Source organism: Balaenoptera ricei, chromosome 20 (assembly GCF_028023285.1).
Source record: "Balaenoptera ricei isolate mBalRic1 chromosome 20, mBalRic1.hap2, whole genome shotgun sequence".
NCBI classification, from domain to species: Eukaryota; Metazoa; Chordata; class Mammalia; order Artiodactyla; family Balaenopteridae; genus Balaenoptera; species Balaenoptera ricei.
This window is the reverse complement of record NC_082658.1, coordinates 59,208,226-59,225,468: the sequence shown is the minus strand read 5'-3', so window position 1 is coordinate 59,225,468 and position 17,243 is coordinate 59,208,226. Positions and strand designations below refer to the sequence as shown.

Genomic DNA, 17,243 nt, shown 5'->3' with positions numbered 1-17,243 from the left:
GTTTGCATTGCTAAGGTATAAAATAGGGCTAGAGACCTCTTTGAGAATCTGATATGTGTCCTGCTCCCAACGCAAATACACATATACACACAACTGGACACGCAGTTTCAGGAGGTCCCTGAACCTATCTGTGTGCGTCAGGCCTGTGCCTCTGGGCATAGGGGTGAAGAGGAGGAAGAAAAGAATAAGATGGAGACACTTTCCTGTCAATTACATCAAAATCTGCCTACTGAAGACAGTGTGACATAGTGGACCCCCAAACAAACATAAAGCAAAAAACTTGAACACAGAAACAGAGAGTAGAAAAGTGCTTGCCAGGGGCTGCTGGGTGGGGAATAGGGAGAGGTTGGTAGAAGGGTACACACTTTCAGTTATAAGATGAATAAGGTCTGAGGATCTAATACATAACATGGTGACTATAGTTGATAACACTGTATTGTGTAACTGAAATTTGCTAAGAGAGTAGAACTTAAATGTATCCCCCCACCACTACCACCAAAAAAAGATAAATATGTAAGGTGATGGATGGGTTAATTAACTCAGTAGGCGGGATCCTTTCACAATGTATGGATATATCAAATTGTCACGTTGCACACTTTGAATGTCTTACAATCTAGTCAATTATATCTCAGGCTGGGAAAATACACTAAAAAGACCCCATCAGTGCCATGTTACTGGAGTTTGTTGTAGATAACGGTTTCAGTCAATGGTTTCATGACCAACATGCTGTTTTTTTTTTCCTTCCATAGTGTGTAGATAACGGACACAGTTAGTCTCAAATAAGTCTTTGATGTTCATCATTATATATTTTGGTGTGAAAGAAGCAAAGTATAATGTGTTAAAACGGAAAGAAATATCTAAAGCCGAAAGACCCACTAAGTATTTTCAGTCAACAGCTCAGAACCTAGAGCAGGCATCCAGGGAAGCAGTTCCTGTGGAAAGGTGTCTGAACACAGCCCGATCCTGGTGGTAGCACCTGCCCTGCAGACATCTGTTGTGTAGGAACATTGAAAAAGCTTCCAACGCAGGACTGCCTCCAAAGCTGTCTTGTCATGGGAGTGGGGAAGACGAAACTTGAAATCAACAGACTTTGAACAAATTGTGGGCACTGTGCTTGCTATGGAAGTAACCTTCAAGACAGGTTTTACCACCTCCATTTCCCCTGTAACTTCCACCCAGACTGGCACCCCTTAAGCCATCCTGAGTAGAATTATGCAGACCTGGGAATCTGGATGCGAATCTTGCAAGCACAGTGGATGGGTTCTCTAGAAGCTAATGGTTTTCTCATTTTCCCTCAAAAGTGAATTTAGGATACCACATCTTTATTAGAGTAAAACACAGGTTATCTTTTCATATCCATTTCTGGAGAAAGCCCAGGAGATACTTCTTACCTACTGTTTTAAGGATTAGACACTTACCATTTATTATAGGTCATGGAAAATGGCATTCTTTTCAAATTTCTGGATTATTTTTTATGTCCAAGGGTGAGTCAACATTCGTAAAGACTTCTGTAGTCTACAATGCTGAGTTTAGGCAAGTTGGTGCCTCTGGAAGATATGAAAAGACTCACTGCAGTCTCTATATATGGAAGAGACTGGCGGGGGGGATACCTTTCCAAAGTAGAAACTCTCTGCCTGCTTTGTGGCTCCTAATTGCCATGTGACCAAACTGGCCAATGAGATGCAATGCAGGTGTTGTGTGGGACTCCTAAAAGAGAAGGGACTACACTTCCCCCCCCGCCCTTTCCTCTCTGCTTTTACTTGGAATGCAGTCATGATGAATAGTGACCTGGCAGCTATCTAGGACCATGAGGTAAACTGGAGAATGGAAGCCACACATTCAAGGTGGCAGAGGAAACAGTTAGGAGCCTGGGACCCGGATGACACTGTGGTCCCACTATATTAGTCCTAAACCTCCTCTTTGACTCTTTTTATGATTCAACCACTATTATGGTTTTTCAGTTTTAGCAGCAAAACCCATTTTTCACTGAGACGCCATTCATCTTGCTTTGTCAGCAGAGGTCTGTCTCCATGCCTAGGAGAACAATCATCTCAAATCTCAATTTTGTTGAAGTAATCATCCACGGCTGATTTTCTTGATTGGCAGCTGTCCAAGCATATCAGGCATTCCATCGGGCTATGGCATCAGAAGATCGTGGGTCATCAGCCTGATGGAAAGTTACAGTTGGCATAGTTGGGCAATGGTTCTGACGCTGCTCCTCTAAGATCTAAGAGAATCTCCAAAGCTCTGCCTTTGATCCACCATTTGTCAGAATCTTCTCTTTCTACCCGGCCTATTGAATAATGGATCCAGACAGGCTTGACTCTTCCCTCTGTTGTAAATATCCTAGACATGGGAGGCACAACCCATTTTTCTTTCAATTATCACCTGACTCTTAGGGCTATTTGACTTTTGTGCGTCAAAAAACAAACACAGAACATGAGGATGAAGCCAGGACTGCCCCAAACGCAAGAAAAAAAAAGAAAATCTTTCTCTTCCCCTGAATGTTTTTCTAGTGACTCCTTTTGGAATGTTATTTTGAACTTACAAAGGTTCTTTTAAAAAAAGCTTTGTGTATTTCTTTTAAGCATCCCTTGAGAAAGTCAGACTTAAACTTAGCCAAAGCACTGGCTTTTTAAAAGCACTTTCTTAAAATAGATGATGTAAATCTTGGTGGGAAATCTTTAGGTGCCCCGAATGGACGGAAATAGAAATGTTAATGGAAATGCCATTTGTGAAGACAGTGGTGCGACTCCATTCAGATGGACCCAATCAGAAAAGAGTGGAGTTTTGCAAACTATTCCAGTGTGAGTCTGAGCCCGGGGAGGGGGGAGTGGGGTGATAGGAAGCCAGTGGAAGAAAGTAAGAGCTCAGGCCATAATAAAATTGTCTGCACCAGAGGGACTCCTGACTTGGTTTTTTTCTAACTCTTTTATGGATCAACTGCACCTTTCAAAGATTACAAATATTGTTAAATGAGTCACCCTGGTAGGTCTGCAGGGCTCGGCATGACGTCAGCTGGTTTGCTGTGTAGGTCAATAGAGAGTGAAGTCACAGAGGTCTGGGCTACAATGGAAACCCAGGGGCAAAGGCCTCTGCGCTGGGCTTCACAGATGCAGACCTGAAGCTCAGATGTTTAGAAACATGCCTGGTCCTATGGCTGTTCCTTAGCAAACCCAGGCAGTGCCAGCTTGGGGGCGTGGCTTGGTGACGGTGCTGTGAGGAGACAGTACAGCAGAGGGCTTTATCTCCCCCAATTCTATTCTAGATATCCCCCAAAGCCGTCCAGATAAAAGAAAATGGTATAATTGGATACAGACAGTTGAGAGTTTCTTATTCTTATTTTAAGAGTGTTTAAAGGTCTCTTTGGAAATGCAGTTCTGAAACACGTCTCCGGCCTTGCTTCCTCTTAATCACCTCTGCTCCTCAAACCTGAGGACTCTCCTTCAACCATAACCCCACACGATGTGTTCTGTATCCAACGGACTTCCCAGCCAAGAGGCTTTATACATAACACCACATGTTATACCTATTGCTAGACGCATTGACATCCTCAGGCTCTAACAGCACCAGGCAGATTTTTAGCCCGTTAATCAATGTTGTGGTTTAGAATCATAGGTCCCACCATAAGGCTGGGCATTTCTGCTGCTGCTGCACTCCAGTTAGGGGACCACGGCTCCCTATCTGCCCTGTTGCGGTATGTTATAATAATATTACTGTCCCCTTTCACTTGTAAAAGTGTCCAAATTTGCATGATTGATTAGATGGTCACCCTACTTGCAGGGGACAAGGGGGCCACCTGGCTTTGTGGTCCTGACTCTGCTCGGAGGCTGGAGGGGAGCAGGGGTGCGCTCAGGGCGCCTGGCATGGGCCACAGCTGCTGGTTCCACTCACAAAGGGGTGCTATCGTTAGACAGGTGGATAACCAAGTTCAACTCCCTCCGAATGGAGATTTCCCCCCCATGATGCCGATGATGTGGCCCCTCAGGCTGGGGTCATGACCTTGATTCAGGAGGCAGCCTACTCTCTGTGTGGTTCGGTGGATTCTAGAGTGTTCTTTATCAGACTGAGCTGAAATCTTCCTTCTCCAAGAGCACAAGAAGTCTGCTCTCCCTCCTAATGGAGAACGCTTCAGATATGATTATGGAAGGTCCGAGGATGGAAAGATGCTATCAGACTGGAGGGGCAAGGGAAGTCCTTTGCCCCCCGTTGTTTCCTGGTTCTCCCCTGAGGGAGCCCTGAGCCCCCCTCCTAACTGGCAGCTGCTGGTCTGGGCGCCCGGAGCTCACCATTAGCGTGAAATGGTCATGGGGCTGAGTCCAGTGCCTGATTTATCTGAGCTCCCAAGGCTCAGGGCAGACACATATTCAGGTTCAAACATCTTGAACCTCCAAGGGCAGGTGCTATTGCACCCCCAGTGCCTTGCATCCCTGGACTTAAAAATCCAGAGCTTTTTGATGGACTTCAAAGCAGCTCTCTACACAGCCTGGAACCTCTTCCTCATCTCACCCCAGATATGCCTTCAGGGTCTCATCTTCTGAAATCTCATGTTCCCCCTGCCCCCCAACCAGGCACACGGTTCCTGTTTTCTGCTTTCTTCTCCTGTCCTGTAGTTTGGGCGATGACTTCTTGCATGACATTGGCCCTTCAATATTCAGCAAATATTTTCTAAGTGTCCCTTCTGTGTGAGCTTTTGAGGCTATTTGGTGAACAGGACAGGCATACTCTTACCCTCATGGGGCTTTAATTCAGGGAATGGGCTCAAGTCAAGCCTGGGTAAACTCTCTCTGGATGCAGCCTCATCAAGGCTGATAGTGTTGAGAGACGGGACAGGGCTCACCTTTAATGAAAAGTTGCAAGAACTTTTGTTTTCCAACTTCCCCCCCCCTCAATGTTACTGAGATAATTGACATATAACATTGTCTAAGTTTAAGGTGTACAATGTATTGATGTGAAACACTTATATGTTGCAAAATGATCACCTACGTAGCATTAGTCCCATGGGGTCATGTAGTTCCATTTCTTTTTTGTGGTGAGAACATTTAAGATCTTCCCTCTTAACAACTTTCCAGTATATAACACAGAATTATTAACTATCATCACCATGCTTTATATCAGCTCCCCAGAACTTATTCATCTTATAATAGGAAATCTGTACCTTTTGTCCATCATCTTCTCATTTCCCCCAACCCCTGATCCCAGGCAACCACCACTTTACTCTCTGTTTCCATGAGTTTGGCTTTTTTCAATTCTACATATAAGTGATATCATACAGTGTTTGTCTTTCTCAGTCTGACTTATTTCACTTAGCATAACGCCCTCAAGGTCCATTCATGCTGTTGCAAATGGCAGGATTTCCTCCTTGTTATGGCTGAATAATATTCCATTGTAAATAGTATACTACTTTTTCTTTATCCATTCATCCATCAATGGACATTTAGGTTGTTTCCATGTACTTGGTTATTGTGAATAACGCTGCAATGAACGTGGGGGTGAAGATCTCTCTTCGAGATAATGACTTTATCTCCTTTGGCTATATGCCCAGAGGTGGGATTGCTGAATCACATGGTAGTTCTATTTTTCATTTTTTGAGGAACTTCCATACTGTTTTCCATAGTGGCTACACCAATTTCCATTCCCATCAACAGTGTTCCCAGGGTCCCCTTTTCTCCACATCCATGCAAACACTTGTTATCTCTTGTCTTTTTGACGATAGCCATTCTAACAAGTGTGAGGGGACATCTCATTTGGCTTTGATTTTCCTTTCTCCAATGATTAGTGGTAGTGAGTATCTTTTCACTGTTTTTCAACTTTTAATCAATACTAATTATTAAAGACAATTTTGATAAAAGGAAAAAAGTTTTCAACCAATCACCCTCACAAAATCTGTTTTTGATTTATCTTAAACCCTTCTATCTATCTTTCTAATTCATTTCAGCAATACTGTGCACACACTCAGGTATTTTGCTTTTTGCACAGGGATATCGAAGTGTGGAAAGAGAATTGGCTCCCCAACTTCACTCAACCTTGTGTGCTCCCTGCCCTGGAGCTCAGGGCCCACTTGAGAGGCCTTTCAGCTCTTGGTCTTTTGGTTCCTCTAGACTTTTTGTCCCTGGTTGAGATTATTCGGCAGCTACACACCTCTGTCTAACTTGCCTAAGAAAAAGCAGAGATAAGGAGGGCTTTCATCCATTCGCTCAGATGCTCTGAGTGGGCCGTGAATAGCACTGTTTGGAAACCTACTTCTGATTATCACTGTCAAAGGTGTCAGCTGTCCAGAAAACTGCCGAGAGAAAATAACACTGAGATTAGCTAAATGCAGAGGGACACCAGGAACCCTTCTCAAGGACAGAGGTAGCTGAGAGCAAGCAGCACCTCGCTGCCAGGTGTGATCCAGAAAGTTTGTTCTTTGGATTTCTCTTTAGTGGCGCACACCATGAAGCCAGAGGGAGACGGCCGACTCAGCCCTGAGATCAGACACAGAGCCTCAAACTCCATTCACATCCTTCTCATCACGTAGATGAATCTCATGTTTTGTTCTAATGAACCACAGAAAGGGGAAACAATGCATATTTTAGGAACCTTGTGCCCCAAACACCAAATTGATATTGCACCATGATGGCATCCTTAGAACAAGTAGATAGACTCCCAAGGTCGTGCCTTTGGAGGTTGTACATGCGTTGGGATTTATGGTCCCATTTTCAGGACCTTTGCAATTTTTATTTCTCTCTTCCTGGAATGCTGTTCTCTCCCATCTTGGCAGACTCCCTCTCTCATTCCATTCGTGTCTCTGCTCGAGGGTCATCTCCACGCAAGATCTTCCCGACTTCTTTACTTGAAACTGCCTTCTCCCCCATCTCCCGGCCCATAACTCCCTCTGCTTTGCCGTCCCATGCGGTGGTCATGAGACACATGGCTATATGGCACTCGATATGTGACTAGTGTCACTGAATTTTTAATTGTCTTTAACTTAAATTTAAAAACTGATGGGGTGTAAATGATTTTCCTGTTAAACAACTTTATTGTTTGATGGGACTACCAATTCCACTTTAACCATTGAACATTGAGCACCCACACTGAAGTATGCTGAAAGTGTCAAATATACTTCGGTTTCAAAGATTTTTTTTAATGAATTTTGGAGATTTAGTATGAGAAGACAATCATGTAAAGTAGCTCAATGTTTATATTCATTACATGTTGACCACAGTTTGGATATATTTGGTTTTCTAAAATATATTATGAAAATTAATTTCACCACTTTCTTTTTACTTTTTAAATGCGGCTAGTAGAAATTAAAAACTTATATTGGACAGCATTGCTTTATGTCTTTACCTTTTTACTACCTGACATTATATATCTTAATTAATTTAATAAAATTAATAAATAATAAATCCTATATTATATAACATATTATGGTATTATTTGTTTATTGTCTGTTTCCCTTTCTAGAAGCCTTACTAGCATCTTATATTTTCTTAAGTATTGGAGTGCCTTCCTGAGGCTGATGTAGGGGAAATATAGCATCTTCTTAAAAGCCCAAATGGAGGAAAATACACTGGATTTGGTCCCAAGTACATAAGTCCCCCATATACGAACCTTCAAGTTTCGAACTTTCAAAGATGCGAACGTGCATCTGGTTCCAGCAAGGAACCAGAACCTGTGCCATCAACGTCAGGCGTGAGTGAAATTGCAGCTTGCCCTCCATCTCTTACTGCTGACAATCCTTCAGTTCTACCATCTCCCACCTCCTCTCCCTCCTCCAGTCAGTAGCTCTTGCCTGTTCACTCAATGCCAGCCCCTGTATGCCAGCTGTTGTACTGTACTACTGTACTTTTCAAGGTACTGTACTGTAAGATTAAAAATGTTTTATTTTTTGCATTTTTTTAATGTATTATTTGTGTGAAAAGTATTATAAACCTGTACAGTACAATATAGCCAATTGTGTTAGCTGGGTACCTAGGCTAACGTTGTTGGACTTACGAACAAACTGGACTTACAAACCCGTTCTCTGAACGGAACTTGTTCGTATGTAGGGGACTTACTGTAGTGAACAAATACTGATGGGAACTAGGCGTAAGTGTGGGTGAGTGACAAGTAGAAGGAAATTTAGAAGGAACCAGAAGATTCCTGGAACCTTTTGTCTAAAACTTTCATTTTATGTAGGGAGATCTGAGGTCAAGTACTCGACTTTCTTCAGGACCAAACCCATGGGAAGACGCTTCTTTTCCAAATTCAAATTATAAAAGCATAGTGAAATTACTTGGTAGACTGTAACAAAGAGGGATTATTCCTTAAAAAATGGTGGTAGTCTCCGCAATAACCCAAAGTCAACGGCAGCTGTGTGTGCACACCTGCCTGTATATTTCATAGTGTTCTGGTCTTGTTTTACCTCTAGATTCACACATATCACATTTAAAAAAACACGTGGAATGATAACTTAGCTAAATATGAGGGAAAAGATGTAATAATCTATTAATGGAGGCCGCTCTAAAGGCTGGCTGGAGCGAGGCTGGGCGATGCACTTGCTCAGTGCTCTCGCTGATACACTGTACACCGGGAAGCGCCTGTGTCTTTGATATGAGCATAGGGTGATGGGACTTACAAAAATCCATATCCTGCTTTCACTCCATCCGTTCATTCAATAGTTACATTTTGAGTGCCTGCCTCATGCCAGGCATTGGTCTATCTGCTGAGAATACTGCAGTGACGAAGCAAGCACGTCCAGTGACCCCTCTGTGGGTTCAAGTCAAGGTGAAGATAGACACCAAGGAGAGTGAAGGCAGTGGCCATCCTTTCAGTGTTGGAGCCCTGGGTTTTGGTCCTTCCAGAGACAGGCTCTGTCCGGCGTTTCTTGCACTTGGTTCCTGTGAGTTTCTGTGGCTTAGGGTCTGGGTGTCTGTCACTTGCCTGTAAAAGGGTGCTGACTAATACATGAGAAAGCCACCACCTAGCGGGCAAGTTTGTTGCGAAGATTAAATAAAATAATAAATGCAAAGTAACTAGTGCAACAACTGGCAAACAAAAGGCCCTCGAGAAATGGTAATGAGGGCGGTGACCCAAAAATCTCTCAGGGTCCTCCGAATCTTTCCCAACCTGGAGCGGCCGGTGCTAAGCATCTCAGAGGTACTGAGGTTGATCTGGGCTGCAAAAGGGCTGGGTTTCTCTAAGGAAACAGAATGAAATGTTCCGAGGAAGTGTGTCTTTCACCTGGAGTGAGCCAGGTTCACGGGGAACAGCTGTGACGTGTCTCCATCAAGCCCTCACGTCCCCTCAGTGTACCGTGTATCTCAGAAGCTTGGCTTGTGCCATTTTTTTTTCCTAAGAAGCAGACTATTTTTTTCCCCTCGCAAAATCGTGTGCAAAAGCCAAATTATAAAGCAGATAAAAGCGGTGTGGTTCTCTCCTACACTGTTGGTGGGAATGTAAGTCTGTGCAGCCACTATGGAAAACAGTATGAAGGTTCCTCAGAAAACTAAAAATAGAGCTACCATATGATCCAGCAACCCCGCTCCTGGGCATATATCTGGACGAAACTGTAATTCAAAAAGATACATTCACCCCTATGTTCACAGCAGCACTATTTACAATAGCCAAGACACGGAAACAACCTAAATGTCCATCAACGGATGAATGGATAAAGATGTGGTACATATATACAATGGAATATTACCCAGCCATAAAAAAGAGGGAAATAATGCCATTAGCAGCAACATGAATGCAACTAGAGATTGTCATACTAAGTGAAGTAAGTCAGAAAGAGAAAAACAAATACCATATGATATCACTTATATGTGGAATCTAAAATATGACACAAATGAACCTATCTATGAAACAGAAGCAGAATTAGGGACATAGAGAACAGACTGGTGGTTGCCAAGGGGGAGGGGGTTGGGGGAGGGATGGAACGGGAGGTTGGAGTCAGCAGATGTGAGCCATTATATATAGAATGGATAAACAACAAGGTCTTACTGTATAGCACAGAGAACTATATTCAATATCCTATGATAAACCATAATGGAAAAGAATATATAAAAAAAGAATGTACATATGTGTATAACTGAATCACTTTGCTGTACAGCAGAAATTAACACAACACTGTAAATCAACTATACTTCAATTAAAAAGAAAAGTGGTGTGGTTCCATGCTGCGGGGTCCTTTAGTTTTTCCTGCTCTTCCCACTCCTTGGAAATCTCCCTGGAGCTCTAGGACCACTCAGGATGCATTTGGAGAAAACTGTTAGAGGTGAGGGAAGATGGAATGATAGAAAGGCTTTAACTTGGGACAAGTGACTTGAATTAGTGTCCGAGGGCTTGAGTACAAGTGGAGGCATCGTGATGGAAACCAATGGAGATAAAGCAGGGCGTTCGCCCCTGCCCTTGACCTGCTCTGAACTCTCAGAGGCTAAGCTGGGGCAGAGGGGCCAAAGCCCTCCCAGGAGCCTGAAGCAGTTTTATTAATGGGATAAACAAGAGTGAAGGTTAGAAACTGAGCTTTATTATAATGAAATGGCAGAATGTGGTCTTTTATTTAGACGTCTCTTGCCTTTCTCTTTTCACTTTCTAAAACAACATGGAAGTTTCTATATTACCTTACGATTTATAAAAGCCCACACTCGTTCACTGTCTTTTGCTTTTGCGGATTTGTATATATTAACTTTACGTGGCCCTGGATCATTTAGACTGAACGTGAAATTTAATTCATCCTCCTTCTAAATAATTATATTTCTTTAGAGAATACATGAAATGATTCTTTTAATGCCTGAAGAAAAGGCCACACTTGGGTTTCTGCTCTTCTCTCTCACTCTCTCTTTTAAAAATAAAACCTTTTGGTTATGGGCAATTTCAAATATATACAAAAGTTGAGAGAAGAGTGTAATGAACTTTCCTTCAGTGAGTTACTCAGGGCTAACCTGTTTCATTTATATTCCTGCTTCCGGTCCTCTGGATGATTTTGAAGCAAATTTCAGACACACATCATCAGTTCATCCGTGTTGACAGCTGATTCTTGTTATTCGTGGTAGTGATGTTTTTTAAAGTCTTGTGAATACCGAAATAGCAAATACTCAACCATGGCTCTTGGAAACATACAGGGTTAGGTTCCTGAGAGCCTCTGGTCACAAACTTTTTGTCAACCGATTAATACATACCCTTGTTTTATGTGTATGTCTGTTTAAAGACACCTTAGTGACTATATATCATGGATTCATGAACACAGAACTCATGGCCAACAGAGCCGTAACTCATGCCTGAAGGAAACTTATCTTACACACTTATCTGTCTTCCGAAATGCACATCACAGCCTTCCCACGCTTAGGGACACCAGACAGCACTTCAGCATATGCTTGGGGACCCTTTTAAACAATAAAGTCACCAGCAAAAGGCACACAAATGCAAAACATGTGGCACTAAATGGATGGCAAAAGGGACACAAGGGCGGCTGTTGCCTTGCTGACCTCAGGTGGGGTGTTGGATGACTCAGTTTTCACCCCTCCGCTCATGTCCTCCAATGACTGTAAAAGCACCGTGAGCATCGATTTTGGGGAAACAAATAAATTTTAGCAGGAGGCAAATTCGCAAAGATGGAATCACAAATAATGAGGATCAACTCTATTTCAGTATATGTCTCTGAAAAATATAAACTCTTTCTAAAAAGCACAATCAAAGTCCCATGTCCCATTACTATATCTAAAAATTCTAACAGTAATTACTTTTAATTAATTATTTATTTATTTATTTTTTAAAATTGATGTATACGGGATTTCCCTGGTGGCGCAGTGGTTAAGAATCCGCCTGCCAATGCAGGGGACATGGGTTTGAGCCCTGGCCTGGGAAGATCCCACATGCCGTGGAGCAACTAAGCCCGTGCGCCACAACTACTGAGCCTGCGCTCTACAGCCCAAGAGCCACAACTACTGAGCCCGCGAGCCACAGCTACTGAAGCCCGCACGCCTAGAGCCCGTGCTCCACAACAAGAGAAGCCACCGCAATGAGAAGCCTGCGCACCACAACGAAGAGTAGCCCCTGCTTGCTGCAACTAGAGAAAGCCTGTGTGCAGCAACGAAGACCCAACACAGCCATAAATAAATAAATAAATAAATAAATAAATGTATGTTTAACAATTGATGTATAGTTGATTTACAAGGTTGTGCTAATTTCTGCTGTACGGCAAAGTGACTCAGTTATACATATATATATACATTCTTTTTAAAATATTCTTTTCTATTATGGTTTATCCCAGGAGATTGGATATAGTTCCCTGTGCTATACAGTAGGATCTTGTTGTTTATCCATTCTAAATGTAATAGTTTGCATCTACTAACCCCAAATTCCCCGTCCATCCCTCTTCTTCCCCCCTTCCCCCTTGGCAACCACAAGTCTGCTCTCTATGTCTGTGAGTCTGTTTCTAACAGTAATTACTTGAAATCATTAAATAACCAGTCTCTGTTCACATTTCCCTGTCTCATAATTTTTTTTTCATGTAGAGTTTATTTGAATCATCTTTCAAAGATGTTGTCAGCTTTGTCAACTGGCCTCAACTTTCCCACTTATTCCAGCAATATTTTAACGCTATTCACACGTTGTTCCACCAAACGCTCAAGTCAGTGGCTTTCAAGCTCACCTCTGGGTGCTTTTTCCTTTACTGCTCAGTTGCGTGCTGCACTGCGTGTCTGAAACTGCGGGTGGGCTCGGATCGGCACTACATTTAACAGAAAGTCCTCAGAGTTTTTTTCATGCAGAAAATGCCCTTCCTTATTTTGCAAAGTTGATGCAGACTTTTTGCTAATTTTTCTTTATGGGAGAATGGCAGTTCTATGGACATTTTGAAGGGGGGGATATGTATACAATGGAATATTACTCAGCCATAAGAAAGAATGAAATAATGCCATCTGTGGCAACATGCATGGACCTAGAGATCATCATACTTAGTGAAGTAAATCAGACAGAGACAAATATATGATACTGCTTATATGTGGAATCTAAAAAAATGATACAAATGAACTTATTTACAAAACAGAAATAGACTCACAGACATAGAAAACAAACTTATGGTTACCAAAGGGGAAGGAGGGGAGGGATAAATTAGGAGTTTGGGATTAAAATATACACACTACTATATATAAAATAGATAAACAACAAGGACCTACTGTACAGCACAGGGAACTATAAAGGAAGAAAATGTAAATGTAAATGTAAATAGATACAGATATATAGATAGTCAAAGTTTATCAATACTCAGTAGAATAACACAGGTGAACCAGACAAATTCAGTTTCTCTTCAGGAAAAGCATAACAAACAATGTTTAGGATGTCAAAAGACTCAACAAATACCACTGTCTAGAAGCCACTCAGAAAACTTTTCTGCTGTCAAAGCCTTTTGTTCTTCAAAAGTCACCATCTACCAGCTGAAGATTTTATATGCAGGTACCAAATAGTGTGAACTTTAACTTTAACTTGTACTTTTTCCATCAGCTTTTCGCTTGGAAGTTTCCTCCTTTGCCTTTGCAGAATCCTTTGCTTTATCCCCACTCTTGGGTGCTTTGGAGCTGGAAGCAGTTTTCTTGTCTTTGTCCTTTGCTGTGTTCTCTGAGGTTTCTGTAGTTGAGGGACAGTTGTCAAAGCCCCCTGAGAGGGCATCAATGGGGTCTTGGGCATCTATAGGTTTCTTTGATGCCTCAGGTTTCTTTGGAGGTGGCGTCGCTGATTTGCCCTCATCGTCATCATCCAAGAGATGTCGATATTCAGGTGGATTGGTGCCACCCCTTTCTCCCAGTTTGTCTCTGTGTTCAGCTTTCACCTTTTCCTTGACTTTATCCTCTAGGGGTTTGTTCCCATCTGGGTCAGGCTGTCTTTGCTCGAGACTGTCAGAAAGTTGATCCAGGGCATCGTCAAGTTCTTTGTCATCACTCTGCGGAGTGTCAGGGGGTGGACCTGCATAGTGGGTGGTTGGAGCTGGGGTTTGGGAAACTACTTCAGAGATGACAGCCGAAAGTTCAGCATCTTCAAATTGAAGAGACGAAGTGTTTGGGGGAACGGTGAAGTCCTTGGACAAAGCATTAAGGAGGAAGTCTTCACTCAAGGGTGGGAGCGGTTCCTTGGGCTCTTTTTTTTTTTTTTAAATTTATTTATTTATTTATTTTTGGCTGTGCTGGGTCTTCGCTTCTGTGCGAGGGATCTCCCTAGTTGCGGCGAGCGGGGGCCACTCTTCATCGCGGTGCGCGGGCCTCTCACTGTCATGGCCTCTCCTGTTGCGGAGCACAAGCTCCAGACGCGCAGGCTCAGTAGTTGTGGCTCACGGGCCTAGTTGCTCCGCGGCATGTAGGATCTTCCCAGACCAGGGCCCGAACCCGTGTCCCCTGCATCGGCAGGCAGACTTTCAACAACTGCGCCACCAGGGAAGCCCCCCTTGGGCTCTTTTATATCTATACTTACAGATATAGATACTTAGATATATAGATATTTAGATACAGATATAGATATTTAGATATCTCTATCTATATATATCTGATTTGCTGTACACCTGAAACTAACACAACATTGTAAATCAACTACACTTCAACAAAAATTTTTAAAAAATAAAATATTTAAAAAGCCACCTAGAAAAAAATAACCAAAACCAAAAACATGGCATCCTATACTGGAAAGATTTATTTTCAAAAGACCCACAGTGCTCTTCATTTTACAACTAGTAAATAAGCTTATACATTTAAAACAGACAAAAGAAGGATCCACCATGTAGAGAACTGCTCAGTCCCCTAATTTCGAGATGCCATTGAGAATTCACGCGTTAGAAACACTTTTTTTTCTACAAAGATTTCTTGAGCATCTACTGTGTGCCAGGCTCTGTGTTAGACGCCAGAGTTATAAAGAGGAATAGGCATAGTCCCTATCCTAATGCTTGTCACTGCCTACACAACAACAAGAGAGTCACACCCATGGCCTTCGAGGACCAGTGAGATCCCTGCTGGGCCAACAATGGGAGCAGAGGATTCTAGGAGCAGAGGAAGGAGATTCGTTCTGCCTGGGGCTCCGGTATCTGGAAAGCATCGTGAACGAGGTAGTACTGAGGGTAAATGAATAGACAGTAGGAAGAAGGCAAATGATGTGCTTGGCCATTAGTGGGTAACCTGGTGCTTCTAGATCATAAAGACACGAGACTGAAACAGTAAGCTGGTGTGTGATAATGAAAGTCTTTAATGTAAAGACTTTGAGCTTTATCTCTTAGGCAGTAGAAATCCCTGGATATTCTTAAAAACAACATCATGGCATGATTAGAAGTCTAATGAAATAAGAAACAGCAACCAACTGAATCATTCTTAAACGATCAAGACTAGATTCAAACAAACTCCAAATCTAACCAGAATTTAAAAGTATTTCAGATACGAGACTAATAGCATATAAAATGTAAGGAATCCCATTTTTTTGATTAAGACAGAAAGAAGAGTGCACAAATGATTTTCATTCAAGTTCAGTCTTAAGCCTAACTTCTTATCTGGTGCTTTTACAGAGAAAAGGAAACCAGTCTCCCAGATTTAAATTTTGATACCCAAGGTAGATCTGACTTTGTAGCCAGGACACAAAGCCCCTTAGTGATGTTAGTATTTTTCTTCTGGTTCAAGATTCCATTTTCTTCCAGGTCAGTGAAAGAAAGCACTTCTGTCACACACTCACCATTATCTACTTTTTTTCTCTTGATTGCTGGTATATGCAGCATGTGGGAAAAAGACCATGGTTCCCTGATCCACCTTTGTCCTCATTAATGTGTCTTATTTAAATGTTTAGACTTCTGATTTTTAGTCCAGAAAAAAAGACGTTTTACTCTTTAAATTTATATATGCCACCCAATGCTCTGAAGTGCTAGAATATACCAGACTTTTCTTTCTCCCTTCCTTCCTTCCTTTCCTCCCTCCCTCCTTCTCTTCCTTCCTTCCTTCCTTATTACAATTATTAAGAATTTTGAAGATATTGGCAATAATTTTCAGACACCAGACTTTCTCCTAATAATCTAGAATCAGTCTAGGACCAACTTAGAATCTCTGGATCTTTATGAGTAATGGAGGATACTTCTAGGAACACTTTTCAGAGGCCTAGGAATGTTCCTCTCCAGCTAAGACATCTCCCAGCCACACCTCTATGTGTCTGTAAACACATGTTCCTCAGACACACCCTGGTCTTCATCAGCCTCCCTAATAAAGCAGTGCACACATTAAGGCCCATCTGGTCTGCCCTTAAAGCAAGTCTCTGCAGGCATCAGAGGAATCTTCTGCCCACTTCCATCTGTCAGTTCACTAACTGCTGACATTACCCGAGGCCTCAGAACCATGTCTACCAGAGTTGGGAAGAGATCTTAGAGACCATCTAACCCGTATGTGTTCACATTTTATTTTTGCAACAAACTCTTTTCTTCAAATTAGTATCTCAATATCAAATTTAAAACATCTTAAGAGAGCTCACTGCTTGATATAAAACACGTAAAAGTGGTGGGAAAACTTAAGTTTTCCTTCCCCCCGCCATGGGTCTGAAAGGCAAAACCCTTGGGCCCTGCAGAGCCTAGTTTGAAAACCAATGGCTAATTGAACTCTCTCCTTTCGTAAGTGATGAAACAAAGTTTCAGACACATGAGCCATCTGCCCAAGGTCACACCATTTAAAGAGAAGTCAGTATCCTAATTCTAGTCTGATTTACCCCAAAGCCTCAGGTCCTTCTCCACAGGGTCCTGCATGCTGCCCACCTTCCACTGCTGGAGGCTTATCCCCAGTGGTTTCTACCAAGGTAGAATTGTGGACGTTCATTTTGATGATCTATTTGCTTGGTAATAAGCCTTGTTATATTATTTTTTTCTCTTTCTTAAGAAGTACAACTCACAGTTTTGCTCGTGAAATACAAGTTGTTTTTTGTTTTTTTTTGTTGGGGGGGCGGTTTGCATCTTGTACCTAAAGCAATGAAGTCTGGCCCAGGAGCACATATTCATCAGTGTGATGTAGACTTCTACCTGTATTTCTTTTGGTGAATTTTCTGCTCACACCATAGCTAGTGTTGACCATGTTTATGAATGTTTCATCCTCTCTGGCATGGTTGACTTTTTCATCTTGCTGGAGATGCTTCCACATAGCGTGATTATATAGTTTATCTTCTAAACTGGGACATTTTTGAGAGTAAAAGGGGATTCAACTAATTACTAACCTGGGACAACAGGTGTAAACCAGGACTGTCCTGGACAAACCAGGACATCCCACAGCCGGCAT

General features: G+C 42.3%; 2 protein-coding genes across 2 annotated transcripts in view; both read right to left on the bottom strand.

Moving 5' to 3' along the window:
- Positions 1-17,243, bottom strand: part of MYOCD (myocardin) — a 249,407-nt gene that overhangs the window by 125,117 nt on the left and 107,047 nt on the right. The gene's annotated exons all lie outside the window — the stretch shown is intronic.
- On the bottom strand, positions 13,448-17,108 carry LOC132355826 (calpastatin-like). Its single transcript, XM_059908388.1, has 2 exons — positions 16,991-17,108; positions 13,448-14,100 (listed from the first exon to the last, which is right to left on the bottom strand). Exons 1-2 carry the CDS (start codon positions 17,106-17,108, stop codon positions 13,448-13,450), a joined length of 771 nt encoding a protein of 256 aa, XP_059764371.1.